We start from the raw sequence: 18,729 nt of genomic DNA, 5'->3' as shown, positions 1-18,729 counted from the left end.
ACCTTGTTCTGGTACCCAGGGAATGCAGACCATTTACATTCTCTGGTTCCTTAGTGTGAGTTAGTTCCAGAACTAAAGCACCCACTTTTAAAGGGTGGAGAAAGGAATGCAGGGAAAGGTAGGGGAGGGACAGATGTCCCTAGAGACATGCTTGTGCTGCATCTCAGGCTCTCTGTGGGCCAGTCATGTGTGCCTGACTCAGCCAGGGGAACTGAGCTAGAGGAGAACCCTCTTCACAATGCCCCTGAAGAGAAGGAGCAGGATGTCTGCCAAGGGGCTGACAGAGAAAACCACAGTACCCTTGGCCTCCTTTCCAGAGTGTCTCTAAGGGGTTTCTGAGCTTCTTTAACAGGAGCCAGCCAAGCTCTTGACAGAGAGCAAAACAGCAGCTCACAGAGGGAGGAAAATGTTATGAGGCCTCTGAACATGTTCCTGCTGTTCACCCTCCAGCCAAAGCTTTGCCCTGGGCCTAGTGGTGAGGGCAGCAGAGGGTCCTGCTGAGGGGGGGCATTTTAACATGTGTTCCCCCACCAACACTGACCTAAATACAACTTTCCCAGAACACAGGACCAAAAGTGTATGTGCAAAGCTGAAGAAAGCACCCTGGCTGGTGTGGCTCAGTGGACTGAGGGCCAGCCTGCAAACCAAAGGGTCACTGGTTCGATTCCTAGTCAGGGCACATGCTTGGGTGTGGGCCAGGTCCCCAGGTGGGACCATGTGGGAGGCAACCACACACTGATGTTTCTCTCCCTCTCTTTCTTTCTCCCTCCCCCTCTGTCTAAAAAGAAATAAACAAAATCTTAAAAAAAAAAAAAAAGCTGAGGAAAGCAAAGTGAGAATTCTTACAAATAGTTATCATCTCAGATTCAGAGGTTGTTTGTTGTTCAGAAATTTTCCAGACATAAATAGGGGCAGTGTGGTGTGAGTACATCATGTGCGTGAGCACACACACATATACCAGTTCACTCTCTTTTTCTCAGTTAAAATTGAAATGCAGGATACTGGACTGAGACAGCTCTATATTCAATGGGCATTTGTTCTTTGAAGAAAAGGAGAGAATTGAGCTGATTAGCTCTAAGCCTTCCTCCAAGCAGCTGATCAGTGAGGGTTTGTTGAATAACTACATGAATTACTGGATGATTATATTTATGTGAATATACAAGGGTGAGCAAAAGGTTTATAGTTGTGAGTACCCAAAGCATAATTTATTCTTGTATTATTTATTAATTATTAATAACCTACTTTTGCCTACCTCTGTACTGAGAAAACATAACAATTATTAGTTTTTAAAAAATCTTCCCTTGGAGATAAATGTAACTTGTATTAAAAAATTTGTTTCCCTCACAGTATTTCCTTCTGATGTTTATTGTTTATGGCTTTGAAGTGGCATCTTGTATCACAGCAGCAACACAACGAGACTTTGTGAGTACAATCCCAAAAAGCACAGGGCAAAACAATCATAGGAATTATCATTATCATTATAATAAGATAATAGCTAATATGTATTAAGCCCTTACTCCATACTAGGCACCCTAATATGCTCATTAATAATAAATATATAGTATTACTTTATCCTAATAATAACCCTATGAAATGGGTATTATGACTATTGTCATTGTATACACACACAAAAAAGAGAAACCTAACAAGGTAAAGTAACTTGTCCAAGTTACACAGCTGGTAAGTGGAAAGGGAGATTCCTGAGTCCAGGTGTGTGATTCCCGGGGCTCAGGTTTGTAACCACCACACTCTTCACTACTTTGCTATGGCCACTGGCTCCCCAATAAAATAATCAACAATCCACCACATCTAAAACTTCTCAAGTCAGCATCTTGCTTTCTCTTCTCTCCAATCCCTAGCCTGAGCCACCCAGCCATCAATGCTTGTCCACCCTGTTCTCATGGGGATTTCTTTGAAGATGAGGATTTCTCCTTCCTTTGGAACTTCAGCCACCCAGAGCAGCTTCATACTTTCCCCTCCCCACCCCTAGTCAGTGCCTCTGAAGAGAATTTTACTCCAGGAGACAGTTTTTCAGTGCCCCCAGCAATGGGCAGGGCAAATCACTTTGCCTCCTTGCGGATTAGCTGGCTCACGCTCCCTTTTATGTCCCCTCCTCCCTCCTCAGTTCACACCCAACCTCTTCCTGAAGCAGATGCTGGAGAGATACCAAAATAACAGCCCCCCAAATAATGATGACCGGTGGAAAAACAGCGGAGTCACCAAAACCTGGGACAGGCTTATGCTCCAGGTAATGCCTGTGATCATGGGAAGATGCCATTTTGTACTCAGACCAGTTTCCAGAGATGTATGTGTGGTTGGGAGTGAAGTCAAAGGGTGGGGACCACAGCCTCTAAGAGGATTTCCTTCACAAACGGACTTGACCCAGGCTTTTATTTGCCAGCAGGGGACTGGAGTCATATACAGGAGTCAGTGGGACACCTAGATCTATATTTTATTTCAAGCTATGATGTTGATTAGCTTATTGGTATAGGAATAATGACATTTTCAAGAAATTTAGATTAATCACACACTCTGTCTCTTAGAACTCAGGCATCACTTACATTAAAAGAAAAATGTTGCCTCCTCTATTTCACAGTGAGCTCAAATGGTAACTACTATCCATGTTGCGTATTTAGTATTTTTCCACACTTCCTGTAGACTAGTCCTGCTAAGGACCAGTCTATGGCTTGGCTTGATCACCGAGTTTTCTCTACCTGGCAATCAGACCTCATATCGAAGTTTACCTCAAATACCATCAAAAATCCAAATCTTTTTGACATCCACCATCACCTCTCAATTACTGTATGTACATAAATTCTTATCCCATGCACAGACCAACTCTCACATGGCCCTCGAACCCCCACCCCTAACCCTACCCCACCACCTACATTTCACAGTCCGTAAGCGGCAAACTCCCTTATGGCCTCCGCCCCTTCTTTGAACTCTCTCTTTACCCTCTATCTTCTGGAATTTCTTTAATTTCCTTTAATATTCCCATTTCAGTAACTTTTTTTTTTACCCTATTTGGACGATCAATTCATTGGCCACTTTTTTTTTTTTTTAGTTTCTAGTGCCTCTTGTTAGCAAGAATTAAGCTCTTCAAATGAAAATGTGAATGCTCACAGACTTGAAAAATCCACTTACCAACCTTTTAAAGCTCAGTCTGAAATAAGCTTGACTCAGACTTAACCATTTTTTCCCAAAATGCTGAAGTCCAAATATAGGATGATTATTTTCTTTGCTAATATATTTTCCATAATCCAGTAGCATAAAAGGACATACTTTACAGGTAGTTGATTTATCATACAGTTTGCTTGAATATATTTGTTCTAACAGTTGAGAGGTGCCCATAGTTTCAATTTCTTCCCTTGAAATATTCTAGCAGAATTTATAAAAAGGAAGGAAAGTGATATGAATCGTGTTTCGTCTTCTATCCTCAATCCTACCTGGACTGTAAGGATATTGGCTATGTGTTAATTGATCTTTCTTATGTAGAGGCATAGCTGTGTGTCACAGGATTTAGATTATTTTTCCAGTTTATTTTCTGCCATTATAAAAGTAATACATAATTACTATAGAAAATGTTAAAAATATTAAAAGTAAAACAAAAAATATTCATAATTTCTTTATAATTAGAAATTTTAGTTTTCTGTTTCTCAACTTGCTCATATGTAATATGAGACTAATTATGCCTCTCTCACATTTTTGTATCAAGATATTAGTATTTCCTAAGTATTAGTATTTACTGAGAGTTCACTATGAGCCAGGCCGCATACTACACATGTTAAGTGTATTAACTAATTTAATCCTCACAACTACTCTATATGGGGTAGGTACTTTAATTATCCCAATTTGGATAATTAAGGAAAGTTTAAATAAAGACAAAAAGCAATTAAGGAAACTGAGGTGTAGAGAGTTTGAATAACTTGTCAAAGTTTACAGAGCTCGTTAATGGCTAGTAAAGTAATAAATTTACAAACTCTAAAATGTAAGTTATCGATACCTTCAGCTCTCATTGGGGGATTTTTAGTAAATGTAAAATATGGTACCCTTCCCATATTTTCACTCTCTGTAAAATCTCAATTGCTACACTGATGGCTGTAATGAGGGCCAACGAAGAGAATTTTGTATTTCGCATCTGTCAACAGGACAGCTGCTGCGGTGTGAACGGTCCATCAGATTGGCAGAAATACACGTCTGCCTTCCGGACTGGGAATAACGATGCTGACTATCCCTGGCCTCGCCAGTGTTGTGTTATGAACAAGCTGAAAGAACCCCTCAACCTGGAGGCCTGCAAACTAGGAGTGCCTGGTTATTATCACAATCAGGTGAGTCCTTTCCCCCCAAGTCCTGCCAGAAGTTGCTTCTGTTCTCCATGAAGAATCTACTGGTTAACTATTGGTAATAGTGGCTCAGTAAGGAATTCTGCATCCTTTTTCCTATAGCTTATATTAATTATTTTCTTCCCTACTAGTAAAATGTGAATGTTAACCTAGGGCTGATCTGAGAAATTTTAATAAAATTAACAGAACATGAGAATAGCAGTAGCAAAATCCAAATTTGTTTAAATGAAAACAGTCTGTACAGTGTGTAGAACTGGTGTCTCAAAAAAAAAAAAAGTCTATTTTTGCAAAATGTGAATTGGAAGCAGTGGTATTAAAAAAGAATCTTTTGCCAGTTCTAAAGCAACGGTAATTGATGAGGGTGAATGCAGTAATTTATATCCCATTCCTTATTCAGTAATAATATAGGATATATATTTTTTAAGATTTTATTTATTTTCAGAGAGAAGGGAAGGGAGGGAGAGAAGGAAATATCAATGTGTGGTTGCCTCTCATGCGCCCCCTGCTGGGGACCTGGCCTGCAATGCAGGCATGGGCCCTGACTGGGAATAGAACTGGCAATCCTTTGGCCTACAGGCCTGCACTCAATCCACTGAGCCACACCAGCCAGGGCAGGATAATCTTAATAAAGTATTCAAATAATGATTTGGGTAGAAGGTAATTTACATAGAGATGGTTTTTGAGAAAGTATCTCCAGCCTAATGAGGATGATATAATGATGATAGAAACTAACAATTATTGAGGGCTTAATTAAATGCCAGAAACTGTTCTAAATGCCATACATATATTAACTTATTTAATCCTCAAAGGTGGGTGCCAGTATAATCCCTATTTTATGAAGGGGAAACTGAAATACAGAGATTCTAGTAAGTACCTTGCCCAAGTTCATGCAGCTAGTAAAGGGTAGGGTGAGGATTCAAACCATAGCAATTAGGCTCCAGAGCCAAGACTCAAAGCCAGGAAAGAACTTGGAAATATTCCCAAAAAGCCCTGAAGAGAATCCTCACCCATGTACAGTCAACCTCTAAAGTGCTATGCACTATTTTGCAAGTAACCACTTTGAGGAAAGTTAGTTGTGTGCCAGTTCATTAAATAATTGAGAAATGTCAGCCTCCTTAGTCTTGAAGGAAATAATACTAAGTGCACTTCCAGAAAGAAAGACACAACACTGCTGATCATTGGCCACACCTGGAAGGGTGCCTGGAAAAGAGAAGAAAAAGAAAAGATTTCAGAAAAGAAAAATACAGATTTCTCCAGAAAAGAAAAATACAGATTTTGCAGAGCTGTTCAAATGAACCCTCATTTAGCTTTTCAGCAAAATTGTTTTAATCAGTTATATTCAGACTGCTATAAAAATTAAATGTATTGCCTATAATCATAATGCACAATATAATTATCACTCTCAGGAGTCATAAAATGCTTTCAATGTTTCAACCCTGGAACTGACCCAGGCAGATATGTCTTGATTGGACTGTAACTTCACACAAACTGTATAATCTCTTTGAAAGGGAGAAAAAAAAATCTTTCCTTTCAGATAATCACTTTATCTCACAGCAATACTATTACACTCTAGTAACGAGGGACCTCCGCACTTGTTTATACAACCCTTCCGGCACCATCCCTTACAGTTCCTTGGCCTCACCTTGTCCTGAACATTTCCACCTCCACTACCCACCAGCTGCACCACAACTACAAACTTGTTATCACTCAACCCTACTCCCCAGCCAAATTCCTGAATTCTGAAATTCCTCTGTCCCTGGCTCCCCGTGTTCCTACTTTCCCGATCTCACTCATCTTCACCCGCAACGTAATCTCTTATCCATTAATGCTTTCCAATTCTCCCCATCCCTGTTCCCAAATTCTTACATATCACCCTTCTTCTGAGTTAGAGGGCCTGCAAATTTTCCTATAGCAATCCTGCTCCACAAATCAAAATAAGCTACCCTACTACCTCATATACTTCACTTCTATTCTTGCAGTTGCCACCTTGACCTAAATTGTAATTACTTGTTTGCAAGTCTTGTTTTTTTCTATTAGTCTACTTGAGGGTCATGCATTATTTAGTTCTGTATCTTCAAAACTTAGCATAATGTCTGGCACAAAGTAAGCATTGATAAATATTTGGTGGGTGGGCAAAGCAAAAGATGAATGGCTCTTTTTTTCATGTTCATATTGTATCTTTTCAAGGTCTACTTTGTACAAATGAATGCTAACAAAATTAGGGAAGTCATCCTAAGTGTGGTAATAATATGTCAACCACATTTTTATATAGCTTGTCAGATGCAGATGTGTATATTCTTACAAAGTCTGTCCGGAAAAATCCAACCATTGTTAATATCACAAGAACGGTTTGCACAATATCGATGAAACCTGAGAGCCAAGGAGAGTAGACTGGAATGTGCATGTGTGAACAATGACAACTTCACTGTACTAGTGAGTGGGGGTGGTAGACACCATTGAATGAGCATGTGTACTGTGTGGCAATCACATTCAAAATGATCAAGGAAGCAGAGCAACAAATCTGCATTGAATTTTATATTAAGCTTGAACACTCCTCTAGAGAAACTATTTGGATGATTCAGAAGGCTGCAGCTGTGGGCAATGTGATAGGCAGCTTCATCACAACATTGCGCCCACTCATGCATCATGTCTCATGCAGAGTTTTTTTGGCAAAACATCCAATCACCCAGGTGACTATAACCCCTCTACAGCCCAGATTTGGTACTCTGTGACTTCTGGCTTTTCCCAAAACTAAAATCACCTTTGAAAGGGAAGAGATTTCAGACCGTCGATGAGATGCAGGAAAATACAACAGGGTAGCTGATGGTGACTGGGAGTGTGAAGTCCCAAAGTGCCTACTTTGAAGGGGACTAAGGAATCATTGTCCTACATACAATGTTTCTCGTATCTTGTATCTTCTTCAATAAATGTCTCTAGATTTCATATTACATGGCTGGATACCTTCTGGACAGACCTAGTACCTCACAGTACATCTGCCCCAGAAATGTAATGTGTAAATTTTGATCACTACACTCAAGAATGTTATGATGGATGGAGCTAAGGAAGAACCAGTTAAGCACCATTATAATCATGGAAAGGCACTAAATGAGAAAAGGTGAAAAAAAGCTGTTTTTGTTTGTGAGCTCTATGAGGGCAAAACCCATTTCTGTCTTTTCACAGTTGAATGTACAGCCCAGGGCCTAGCACCTGACATAAGTGGATTAATATACATTATTAGAGAAATGATCACCTCCCAGAATTGTCAGGAGGATCAAGTGAATACTGGATATAAGAGTGTGAATGATAAATCCTTCACATATGATTTGTTGTTCATATCATGTTTCATTCATCCTACCAAGGTTTATTAGGTTTATTGGGCAAGGTACTTGTTCTAGAGATTCTAGAGATTCAAAAATAAACAGGATAGAACCCCTGCCCTTTTAGCAGTCTGGCTCCAGAGCCCAGATTCAAAGTCAAAAAAGAACATGGAAATAGTCCCAAAAAGCCCTGAAGAGATATATGATAAATAAATCACCAAACAAATGCATGATAAATTTCAGGTAGCGATAAATGCCATGAACAGAAATAAAGCAGGATATGTATATAGAGAATTATGGGGAAAAGGGTCTTTGTCTCTATCATTGTCAGGGAAGCCTTCGTTAAGAATGATATTGAGCAGAGTTCTGAATTAGTTAAGGGAATGAGACCCTCACTTAAAGGAGATTGGGCAAGAGGATTCTAAACAAAAGAGGCAGCCAGTGCAAAGGCCCTCAGGGAAGAGCATTCTTAACTGTTTGGAGGAACACCAAGGACATCAATATGGCAAAGTCATGTGGCAAGACAGAATGAGAGAAAGAAGAGTGGAAGGTCAGGATGGGTCTAGATTTGTAAGGACTGAAACTTATAAAATTTGTAGAGAGGGGCCCTCAGGAAAAACAATTATAAATACACACACAAAATTAGGTACCAGGCTTCCCTGACTAACATGGTTCAGTGGGTTGGGCGTCATCCCAAAAAGTGAAAGGTCTCTGGTTTGATTCCTGATCAGGGTACATGCCTGGGTTGCAGGCCAGGTCCCCAGCTTGGGGTGTGCAAGAGGCAACTGATCGATGTTTCTCTCGCACACTGATGTTTCTCTTCTTCTCTTTCTCTCTCCCTTCCCCTCTCTCTAAAACTAAGTCAATAAAATCATTTTAAAATATTTTAAAAATTTAAAAATTAGGCACAAGGCCTTGAAATGGTCTTGCAAATAGCAGCCCTGAAGCTCTAGCTCACTAGCTTTGCAGTGAAATAGCCTCTGGCAGTGAGGCTGGGGACATAGAGAGAGGCAGGGCCATATCATGCAGTGGCTATAGGCCACTGTGAGGGCCTAGGATGTCATTTTAAAGGCATGGGAAGCCATTGGAGGGTTTTGAGCAGGGATGTGAAGTGATCTGACTCCTGTTTTACAAGGATGCCTCTGGCATCGTATGAAGACTAGTAGAGTGCCAAGAGTGGATCAGGCCTGTGGAAGACCAGTTAGTTGGCTCTTGAGGTAACCCTGCCGTGAAGAGGGCACGGTAGACCAACGTGGTAGCAGGAAGTACTACGTGTTTGGATTTGAGATATCTTGTAAAAGTAGACGCGGCAGGATTATATATGACGTCAAATAAGAAAAAAATAGTTTAGGGTAATTCCAAGATTTTTCATTTGGGCCTCTAGGTGAATGGAGGTGCCTGTAACAGAAATGGAGAAAAATGAATTAGGGAGAAGTCAAGGCATTGCAAAGATGAGGCATGCCAGTGGATTGACAAGGGACTGGGATGGAAAGGACAGAACCTCAAGTGGCCACCTGTAGCCACTGGGTGGGGTCTAAGCTTCAAAGTCAGCCTTTCAAGGACATTTTCCTGTGAACCTCTGTGGTTCAGGGAACCAGTCTGTTTTTTTTGCATTTCCTAGGCATTCTCTGTGATTCCCAGGGCTTTAAGGAGGTCACTCGGAGAGCAGGTCTAGACCTACACGTGTGTATCACTCCAGCACTTCGCATAGTGACTAGCAGAGAGTGCCATATAAAAACTTAACTAGATTATGGCATGCATAAATGAATAATTTGATGGATAAAAAGTGAGTCACGCTTTTGCACACATGCCAAGACTTTTCAAGGTCTCAGTAGAACCAATAAAGGTATGTTGAAATATGATGTCAAATGAAAATTTAGAAAGCATGGTATAGGGATCCCTTTAATGATTAAAAAAAAAACAAACTCTCTTGTTTTCATAGACCAGAAGAACTTTTATTCAAAAACAGACAAATCACAAAGTAACTACCCTCAAACAATTCGGCGATAAAATACTTCGGAAAAGAAAAAATGCAAATTTTATTCAGAATATTTTACATTACTCACATATTCAATATGAAAAAATGGTAAACCAAAAAAGCAGCACCTTTTTTAAAAAAGCTTTAATTGGAAGTAGTTACAAAAACAATAGCAAGACCTTTCTTAGATTGAATGATAAAGACCCAAATAAAGGTGATATAGAAAAGTTCTTTGACAGAATTATTTCTATTCCCTTGGGCAAAGCACTGTTAGTAACTGGCATGGGGATGTGGAAATAGACTTGGATTCACATAACAGTCTGCTTCCTCGCTCATCTCTTACGTTTCTCTGGTTCCTCTCACACTAATGTGGAATCGTCCACTTCTCCAGGGCTGCTATGAACTGATTTCTGGACCAATGAACCGACATGCCTGGGGGGTTGCCTGGTTTGGATTTGCCATTCTCTGCTGGACTGTGAGTATTTCCTGGCACGTGCTTTTTTTCTGAGAGGACGATAAAGAGAGAACTTGAAATTGCTCCTGGTTAGCCCAACCACACTAGACTGTCTAGAAATAAAACTTCAGACCTGAGGGCTAGTCAGGAAGTTGCTAGCACCTGAGTGAGGCCAGCAGATTCCCCTGGGAGGTTGGGAGTTTCCTTCCCCTGCCAGGGAAGGGATGGGCCCTCTTAACCAGATCTTTTTTCTGGGTGGTTGAGATGCACTTGCCTGCTCCTCCGGGTCTCCGAATCTCACAGTGCAGCATAGTGCGCTCTCAAAGACTGTTGTCTCTCCAGATGGCTCCTGCCAGACACTAATTTGCCTGGCTCCTTCCAAAGAGCTGCCTCAGTCAGTCTCACCTGTCCAGCTGCCCACGTTATTGGATGCACATACAGCAAGAGGGTGGAGCAGTGGTTCTCAGCCCTGGCTACGCATCAAAATCTCCTGGGGGAGCTTGAAAAAAACAAAGCATGCCTGGACCCCAACTTCTGATCTAGGGGCAGAGCCAAGACATTTTTAAAATTGTCCAGATGATTCCAATTTGCTGTCAGGATTAAGAGTCACTGCGTTAGGGAAGCAGTCCTAAACTTGTAGTTTCAGTACCCCCTTTACTCTCTAATATTACCAAGGTCTTCAAAGAGCTTTCAACTATGGAGGATATCTTTATTGATGTTTACACTACTGAAAAGCAACACCAAAATTTCAAAATACTAATAACAATAATAAATCAATTGCATGTTAGCGTTAACAACATATTTTGTGGAGAAAGTGGCTATTTTCCAAAACAAAAGGAGTAATGAGAAGAGTGGCATTATTTTACATTTTTGAACGCTTCTTCAATGTGTGGCTTAAGAGCAGACAGCTGGATTCTCATATTCAGTTTTTCAGTCAATCTGTCATAATATGTTGTTTAGGTTGAAGGATTTAAAGAAAATCCATCCTCACACAGATAATTGGGAAAAAAACAAATGTTTCAATACCCTTACCTAAAAATAAGCGTGAATATTCTTCTTCGGTATTATTACACAAAACTTGACAAGTAGTATTCTGAAGGGTTCGTTGCAATATGGACTCTAAAACTATGTCAATTAACTTTTCAGACTCTGTTACATTAGAATACATTACATTGGTTTGTCTTGCATTTGGCATAAATCTTTTAACCCACACATGACTCTATAACATCATGCATTGGTTATTTGGAAAAATATTGATTCATTGTGTTATGTAATCTTCCAAAAGTTGGTTGATTTTTTCATGCAATACCAAGAAATCACAGTCACTGATACTGCCACAGTGGAAAAGAACTTAAGTACTGGGATGCTAGCAAGTTTGTGGTGACAAATACAAGTTTTATGATTTTGGTTTGAAAGCTCAAATTTATCACTAGCAAAATATATTGTCAGCTGTTTTCCTCAAGGTAACAGATTCACTTTATAACTTTTCCAGAAAATGTCTGCCAAACACCCAGCTTTAAATAACCATAGCTCATCTGTTAGTCATTTTTTTTTCAAGTAAAAATTGTGCTCCATGAAAAATATCCAGTTCAGTGCACAACTCAAACAATCACCCAAGTGCTTTTCCTCAAGACAATCATCATATTTCAGTTTATAACCAAACTGCTTGAAGCATACTTCCTTTCTGTCCTACGGAATATAACAAAGGTGTGTACTTAAAGGTCAACATTTAATACAATTACTAATTCTTACTGCTTCATTGAGGACAATCTCAAGTAAAGCTAGCTTTTTTTTCTCCTGCAAGTGCCTTGCAGTGAAGAATATAATGATAACCAATACAGTTTATGCCTCTGCCTTGAATCTTGCTAAGATGCCAGCAGTTTTAACCTCTACCGCCTTTGCACCATCCGTGCAAATGTGAAAACAGCAAAAAGGGCAACTAAAGTTTTAATATTGTTATGTAAATATTCTTTCATTGTAGACCCCTAAAAGAGCCCATAAGTTGTTTGTACACCACGCTTGAAAAAATGTTGAGAATTGTACACCTGAAATCTATATAATTTTATTAACCAATGTCACCTCAATAAATTCAATAATTAATTAATTAATTAATTAAATGTTGGGTTTGGGGTGAGAAACTGAGCGAGGCAAGAAGGAAGGGAAAATCAACTGCTTTGAGAGGTCTCCCATGAGCCCTCAATGCCCCCTCTTAGGAGCCCCCGCGACACCCTGCACACACCTCTAGCTGGGAACCACTCCTCTGTGAGGGATTTGTCTCTTCCCAAAAACCTCGCAACCAGCTGCTTTTTGTATCCCCAGTGCCTAACAGGACGTGCAGTAGGTGCTTAAGACTCGTTGAGTGAATAAAAAATGGTGAACGGTGAAGTTTGTTTTATGTCATGCTAGCAGAAACTGTATGGGCTCATGTTTAAAGGCTTTTGAGATTCATAGAACTCCAGAACAGTTGAAATCTTTGATATGTCTAGAAGCATCAGATGGTCTAGGCTCTGGATCTTATAAGTCTGCTTGAAGTACAAAATAGGAAAGGGAAACTAGACCTATTGAAGGCCTGCTACAGACAAGACACCGGATCAAATACTCTTAACATTAAATCCCCACAACAGTAGCTAGGTAGGTGGCCAGACTCCTATCTTAGAAGGAATAGAGAAATTCAACAGAGTTCCTAAGAACTGTGCTCAGGAAGAGCTCTTGGGCACGCCCAGTTCACTGCTGCTTGTGGAGGGCTTTGCCATAGTGGCTAAACAGATAAACTCTGAAGCTGACTGCCTGGGCTTGAACCCCAGCTTTATCACCTGCTAGTTCTATGACCTTGTGTAAGTTACTTATCTTCTCTGGGCCTCAGTTTCTTAATAGAGCTTTGGAATCATTAAATTGAACTATACATGTAGGTATTAGATCAGGGACTGATATATAGTAAATTATCAATAAACATTAGACTATTATGTTGGGAAATGCCCTGTCTGGTTTCAGGGACTGTAACCCCACCGACAGGCAAGAGGGCCCCAAGGCTGGAGATAATCAACGAGGTCTTGGGAAAACAGGCCACTGAGGAGACGAAACCTGTCTCCCTGGCAGGGGTGCAGCCCCTGCCTCCGTCACATCACCCTGCTTGGCCCTGTGATGGTCAGTTGTTGATGACGGGTAAGTTCTCTCATGAGGAGAAACAACCAAAGACAGACATAAGCTGGTGTGGGCAGCGGGACAAGGACTTGGGGGACATGGAGAAAGGGCAAAAGGGCCCGCACCCCTTGGCTCAACTTGGACAAGGCCGGAGGCGTCATTCTATCTGAAAGAAGCCTCCTTATCTCTTGGTGGCTCTGCCCTGCCCACCTGGCTCAGGCTTGAAACAACACTAAAGGCAGGTACAGCCCTAAACTGGATCAGACCCTGAGGACAATCAGATCTAGAAGTAAGTTCCTCTAAGCATGCTTTGTTCTTCCCTCAAAAGCTATAACTGGCTCATGCTGGAAAGGAGATTTACATTATTCATAGACTCTGACCCGGGGCAGATCTCTTGTGTTCCTCCAATTGTTATCTATGATCTCTATTTGTTTTCTATAAACATAGCCTTTTGACATTGATTGCTGAACTTCGCATCCATACCCCTGTGCATATGGTTCCCAGTAAAAGCCTTTGGACACAGGGGTTTGGTGCTTTCTCCACTAGAGGGAAGTTGCCATGTCCCCTCTCCTGACAAACAGAGAAGTGTTTGCAATGACCCATGTTTATTGCCTCCATTCGTGACAACCCCGGGATGGGCTCTGAGGGATTCAGAGCCCCATTCCCTCCTCAGCTGGCTCCAGACAGTGACCCTCAGATCCAGGAGCGCCTGTGCCCCATGCTCCCCCAAGACGTGTTGCCCCCCACGACACTATTATTATTACTTCATTATCTCATTCAATGTTTTTAACTCTGGGATCAGTGAAGATGTTATTATATTACTTTACAGATTCAGGGAGTGACTGGCAGATCTGTCATAGAACCCATATATTCTAACCCCTTGCCTGAGGCAAGAATCTTGAGTTCCTTGAGGGAGGCTGTTCATCACAAGCACTTTTGGGAAAAGAGAGAGTCCCCTGGGAAGAGAAGTTCATACTAGAAGCAAGAAATTCATATTCCAAAATGACACATACTAAAAGTAGGAATGCACTAGAGGGTCATAAGCCCTGATGGGAAGTAGGAAGAATTCCCAAGGAGGCTAGTGTAACACAGAAATGACTGATGTTGCTCAGGCAAGAGTACCCTTTGATATCCAGTGTCAGAAAGCCTGAATGAGCCTAACGTCATTTTTCTCCCAAGTATGAGATGTTCCTAAACCAATTCCTTATTATTTTTCTTTGGGTTTTTTTTTTCTTTTGTATTCTAGTTTTGGGTTCTCCTGGGTACCATGTTCTACTGGAGCAGAATTGAATATTAAGAAGACAGTGTCTCCATGGTCCCACCTTCCCCCAGTGACTCTGGATTTGGTGCTGGAACTGCTCTCTCCTGTTACGCCATGTGTGCCCCCCAGAAACATGTGTTCTCACTCAAGTGGCCATGTCAGTTCTCACCACTGTTTTCACCCTAGTCTAGGATTCTACAACATTTCATTGACTGTAGAAGCAGGAGAATTTGGAAAGGAGGTAATAACTACTCCCATCTCTGTTTATTTTTAATTTGAGAGCATAAAGAGAGGACCTTGTGTTATCACAGCTAGCCAAGCCTATTTGAACAGCAAATATGTCTGTATTTTTCACAACTTTCTAAAAGACACTTTCAAAGGCTTTCATTCCTCAGTATTTTCTGTGTGAAAGAACTAAGGAAAGGTGCTGAATTATATCTTTTGCTTTTTATTCTCTATATATGGAGACTCGGGTGATTAATGCCACATTGGGATCCTTTTACTCTCCAGGACAATGCCCGCTCTTGAGTTATCAATGGCCAAAATTTCCTCTTGGATATTGTAGAGTTAGACATGTGTTCAGTAACCTCAACCTCCCATTAATTAAAAGTTTTGGAATTTCTGAGGCAAAGTAGAAGCCTTTTATATGTATTTACTAGTCTCAACTAGAAACACCTTTCAAATAGAGAAGCAAGCCAGCTACTAGATAGGTGATTCATGGTGATTTTTGTTTACTGTTAAAATGTTTCCCTATTGAACATTTGTGGCCCTGAAGAAAGGTCATATAATTCAACATGTCTTATAAATAAAGAGGGCTCTTAAATATATTCACGTTCTTTTGTTTTTACCAGCATCCTAATTTGTCATATATGAGTCTAACAAAATGGATTTTCCAACACAAGAGCTTATTAGGCTCATGGGAATTAAAGTTTAGAAGATGGAAAAAGAAGTAGGGTGTGGTTTCCTGTTGGACATCAGTAACCCTGCTGTACAGTTAAATGGTTTGAACTTCTATGTTTACCTTTACTTTTTGCTCCTGCTACACGGAAGCCCAGAAGTGGTAATGGAGCTGCTGCCACTCAAATCCTTTTCCTCTCTTGATCTTGGAAGCAAGGGAAACATCCCTGACTCCAACTGCTGAACTGTCTCCGAAGAAAATATACTTGTCAATTCAGGGTCATACTCCCAGCCACCCCAGTCACAGGGAGTACCCCAATGCCACACTCCCAACCAGGTTCCTGTGACTTAGGCTGAGCCCTGGGACAGGGAGAGGTAAGAGAGGAACAGAGGACATGCCTCTACACTACACCTGGGGGTCTGAAAGCCCATGTCCTGACACACAATCAGCTTCTCCTGCCCCTGTCTCACCTTATCTCTTCAGGCAGGACTTGAGTGTCAAAGTAAATAATTACACCTGCACTTGGCTGAGAAGGTTCTGTCTGTGTTTTTTAGAAGAAAAAAGAACTCTGGGCTAAGCTTTGAAATGCCCCTCTCCCACATCCCTTTCCATATCCTCTTGTGTTCTGGTGCCTTTTTCTCCCACTGCCAACCAGGTTTTCCATTGCCCTCCTGCTCTCCACTGGCTCAGCAAGTCCTGCCCACCCTGCCTTCCTCTCCAGGGCTTCATGCTTCACATACAAAATTCCACTCTTTTTGTGACTGGATCTCAACTAGGTTAAGGTAAACCTTTTGGAAAACTAATTCATACTAAGGGGTGAGTGACAACTAGTGCCCACTCTCTTTATCTTCTCTGCAGGTTTTTTCCTTGGTAACAGAAATTGATCTCTAGTTGGTAGACTCCGAGGTAGCCATGGGAGAAGGAAAGAACTATTGTAAAGCAAGATGGCCCACCTGCCATCTTACCACCTGCCTTCTCTACCAAGAAGTAACTGAAAGAGAATGAGTCATCAGTTAGTAGATGCCTCACCCCTGCAGATGCATGTGGACAGGCTCTGGGGCTCCCAAAACCAAATAAGGCCCTGAACCCAGGTACCCACTATGTCCAAGCCCCCAACACTTGGGGAGGACACACCCTTCAGCCATGACAGACCTAGGCCCAAGGATTCTCCTACAGGAAGTCCAGCCATTCAAGACTTCTGCGCATCCTGCTATAGGGTTTTCAGTTTAACCTCAGGGTAGTTTGTGCTCTGCCCAGTTCCTGCTTCCATCCCCTCTGCCTTCCCTGGAAACCCAGCCTTTCCCTTCTTCCATCTGGCATCTGACACTAGAAGCGGGTCTTACAGTGAGACCCAAGCCATTATCCCGGGTGAGGCCCAGGCCCAGCCTCCCTAGAGCCACCTTCAGCTTCCCCCCAGACCAGGGAGGGGAAAGAGAGTTGGAGAATCTGGTTGCTGGCACGTTGCTGGGTTTAAGACATGTCCACACAAAGCCATCTTATGAAACTTCCCACTTCTACAACAGTCTGTCCTCCTGTTTCTCAGGTGGGCAATGAAAAATGATTACCTAACACCGGAAATATGTCAGACCAAGTCTGGGTTAGGTTTCACCTGATTGCAACACCAGAGGGGTCATTCTGCCCTGTTGATTGGACTTTCCTTCCCTAGCTTGCTACTCAGGCTCCTGGCAGGCTGTTTACACTGAGCATTAGAAAGCCCACTGCTCATATTATCAAGTCTGTAGCTTTTTCTTCACCCCTCCGCCTCCGCCAACCCCATCAGCTAGAATAAATAGGAACTGCTTATTTTCTAAGCAGCAGATCTGGTACTCTCTGGATACCCAATAAGAAAAGAATAATAATAATCACCATCATGAGAATCTGAAAATCTAATCTCCTCTCTCTTTCACCCCAACACCAGCCAAACTGATTGACAAGCTGCGCCTTGGTTGAAGGATTGGAAACTGAGCTTGTTTCTCATTTCTATTGACTGTACAATTTCATTTCTCCTTCTGTATCTAGTATTTCCTCTAGTTTCTCTTCCCTGCTTCACCTCACCCAGATTCTTATCACATCCTATGGGAGGGGGGTACACTGAATCAAAAAAGAAACCCGAAGTAGGCTGGTTGTAAGCTATTGAGTTTGCTTTCATGTGTGACATTTTTATGATATGGCTCAAGTGTCCACATCCAATGAGGAGATCCAAAAACAGCTTGGGAAAAAGGCCGCATTCCTGAGAAATTCATAGTTCTCAGATTTTTCTCCAACCCTCCCCGCCCCCAGGTCCCCAGCAACTCCCAACACACACAATTGAGGGAGACAAATAGCCAAATCCTGGGGCTAAAGAGAAATGGTGCCATCATGCACTGCTTTCTAGTGGCCTCTACTCTGAGTTACTCTTGGGAGGAAAAAAAAAAAGTCCCTGACCTTCAGAGGCGAGCCTGGCACTCACGACGAGGCGTGTTATTCTCTTATTAGATGTACACAATCTCGGAGAATCCCAGCCTCAGATAAGGCTACTCTGTGACCAAGATAACATGAGGCAAAGCAAGGCCACTTTATAATTCTATCTAAGCACAAAAGAAAAAAAAAATCAGGGTCACTGTGCCATCCACAAAACACCAAACACACCCTTTCTGAGCTAGAATGAGTGGCTGCTACGTGTTTACCCATTACAGCTCTAATTTCCTGCTAGTCCTTCCATATGGATAAAATGTATGGAGGTGTACCATCACAGAATTGTCCCCGCTTTCTGACAGTATCCCACATAGAGCATATCTTGCTTCCTCAGACCCTCCCCAAGTGACCCAACACAAACCCAAATGGTCTCATAGTTTCTTTTTAACTCCCTTTTCTTGAGATACCTCATTGTTCCCCATGGTATGTTCTCAGTCACTGCAATGAGTCATAATCCCAATTTATTTATCCACAGATGTGTTCCTGAGAGATCTTTTGTTGAAGGACATCACACTCTCCAAATGTTTGCCCATCCTTATTTCCCCTTTGTGTATCTGTTGTCTACTACCATGAAGTGGTTAAAACATGAGCGTTGGATGGAGTAAGATACCTGGCTCCAAACCCCAGCTCTGTATGACTTTGGCAGGTCCCTTGGCCTTTCAGAAACTGCTTCAGGGAAACATGTCTACCCTCACACGGAACTGGGAGAATTCAGCAAGAATTCTGCTTGGACCATAATCCCTGGGAACATGCCAACTAATGTCATCTTGCTTCAATTTATTGCAATGAGTTTAATGACCAAATATTTTGGTCCAAATTAACTGGCCCTCAAACAATAGCTATGAGTAATAGCTTTTCAGCAAAACTCCTACTCCATAGTGGA

The 18,729-nt window shown here is 41.6% G+C and overlaps 1 protein-coding gene across 1 annotated transcript in view; it reads left to right on the top strand.

The window, feature by feature from the left end:
- Positions 1-15,353, top strand: part of UPK1B (uroplakin 1B) — a 30,475-nt gene extending 15,122 nt beyond the window's left edge. Inside the window, exons 4-8 of the mRNA XM_054572296.1 lie at positions 1,348-1,422; positions 2,126-2,248; positions 4,149-4,328; positions 10,030-10,113; positions 14,480-15,353. Coding sequence (XP_054428271.1) covers positions 1,348-1,422; positions 2,126-2,248; positions 4,149-4,328; positions 10,030-10,113; positions 14,480-14,530 — 513 coding nt within the window. The 3' untranslated portion in view covers positions 14,531-15,353. The remainder of the gene's footprint in view (positions 1-1,347; positions 1,423-2,125; positions 2,249-4,148; positions 4,329-10,029; positions 10,114-14,479) is intronic.
- Positions 15,354-18,729: the final 3,376 nt, after the last annotated feature.

This window comes from Pteronotus mesoamericanus, unplaced genomic scaffold, assembly GCF_021234165.1.
Source record: "Pteronotus mesoamericanus isolate MK-2021 breed Mesoamerican mustached bat unplaced genomic scaffold, CSHL_Meso_final contig_228, whole genome shotgun sequence".
Lineage (NCBI taxonomy): Eukaryota > Metazoa > Chordata > Mammalia > Chiroptera > Mormoopidae > Pteronotus > Pteronotus mesoamericanus.
This window is presented reverse-complemented; position numbering and strand designations above follow the sequence as displayed.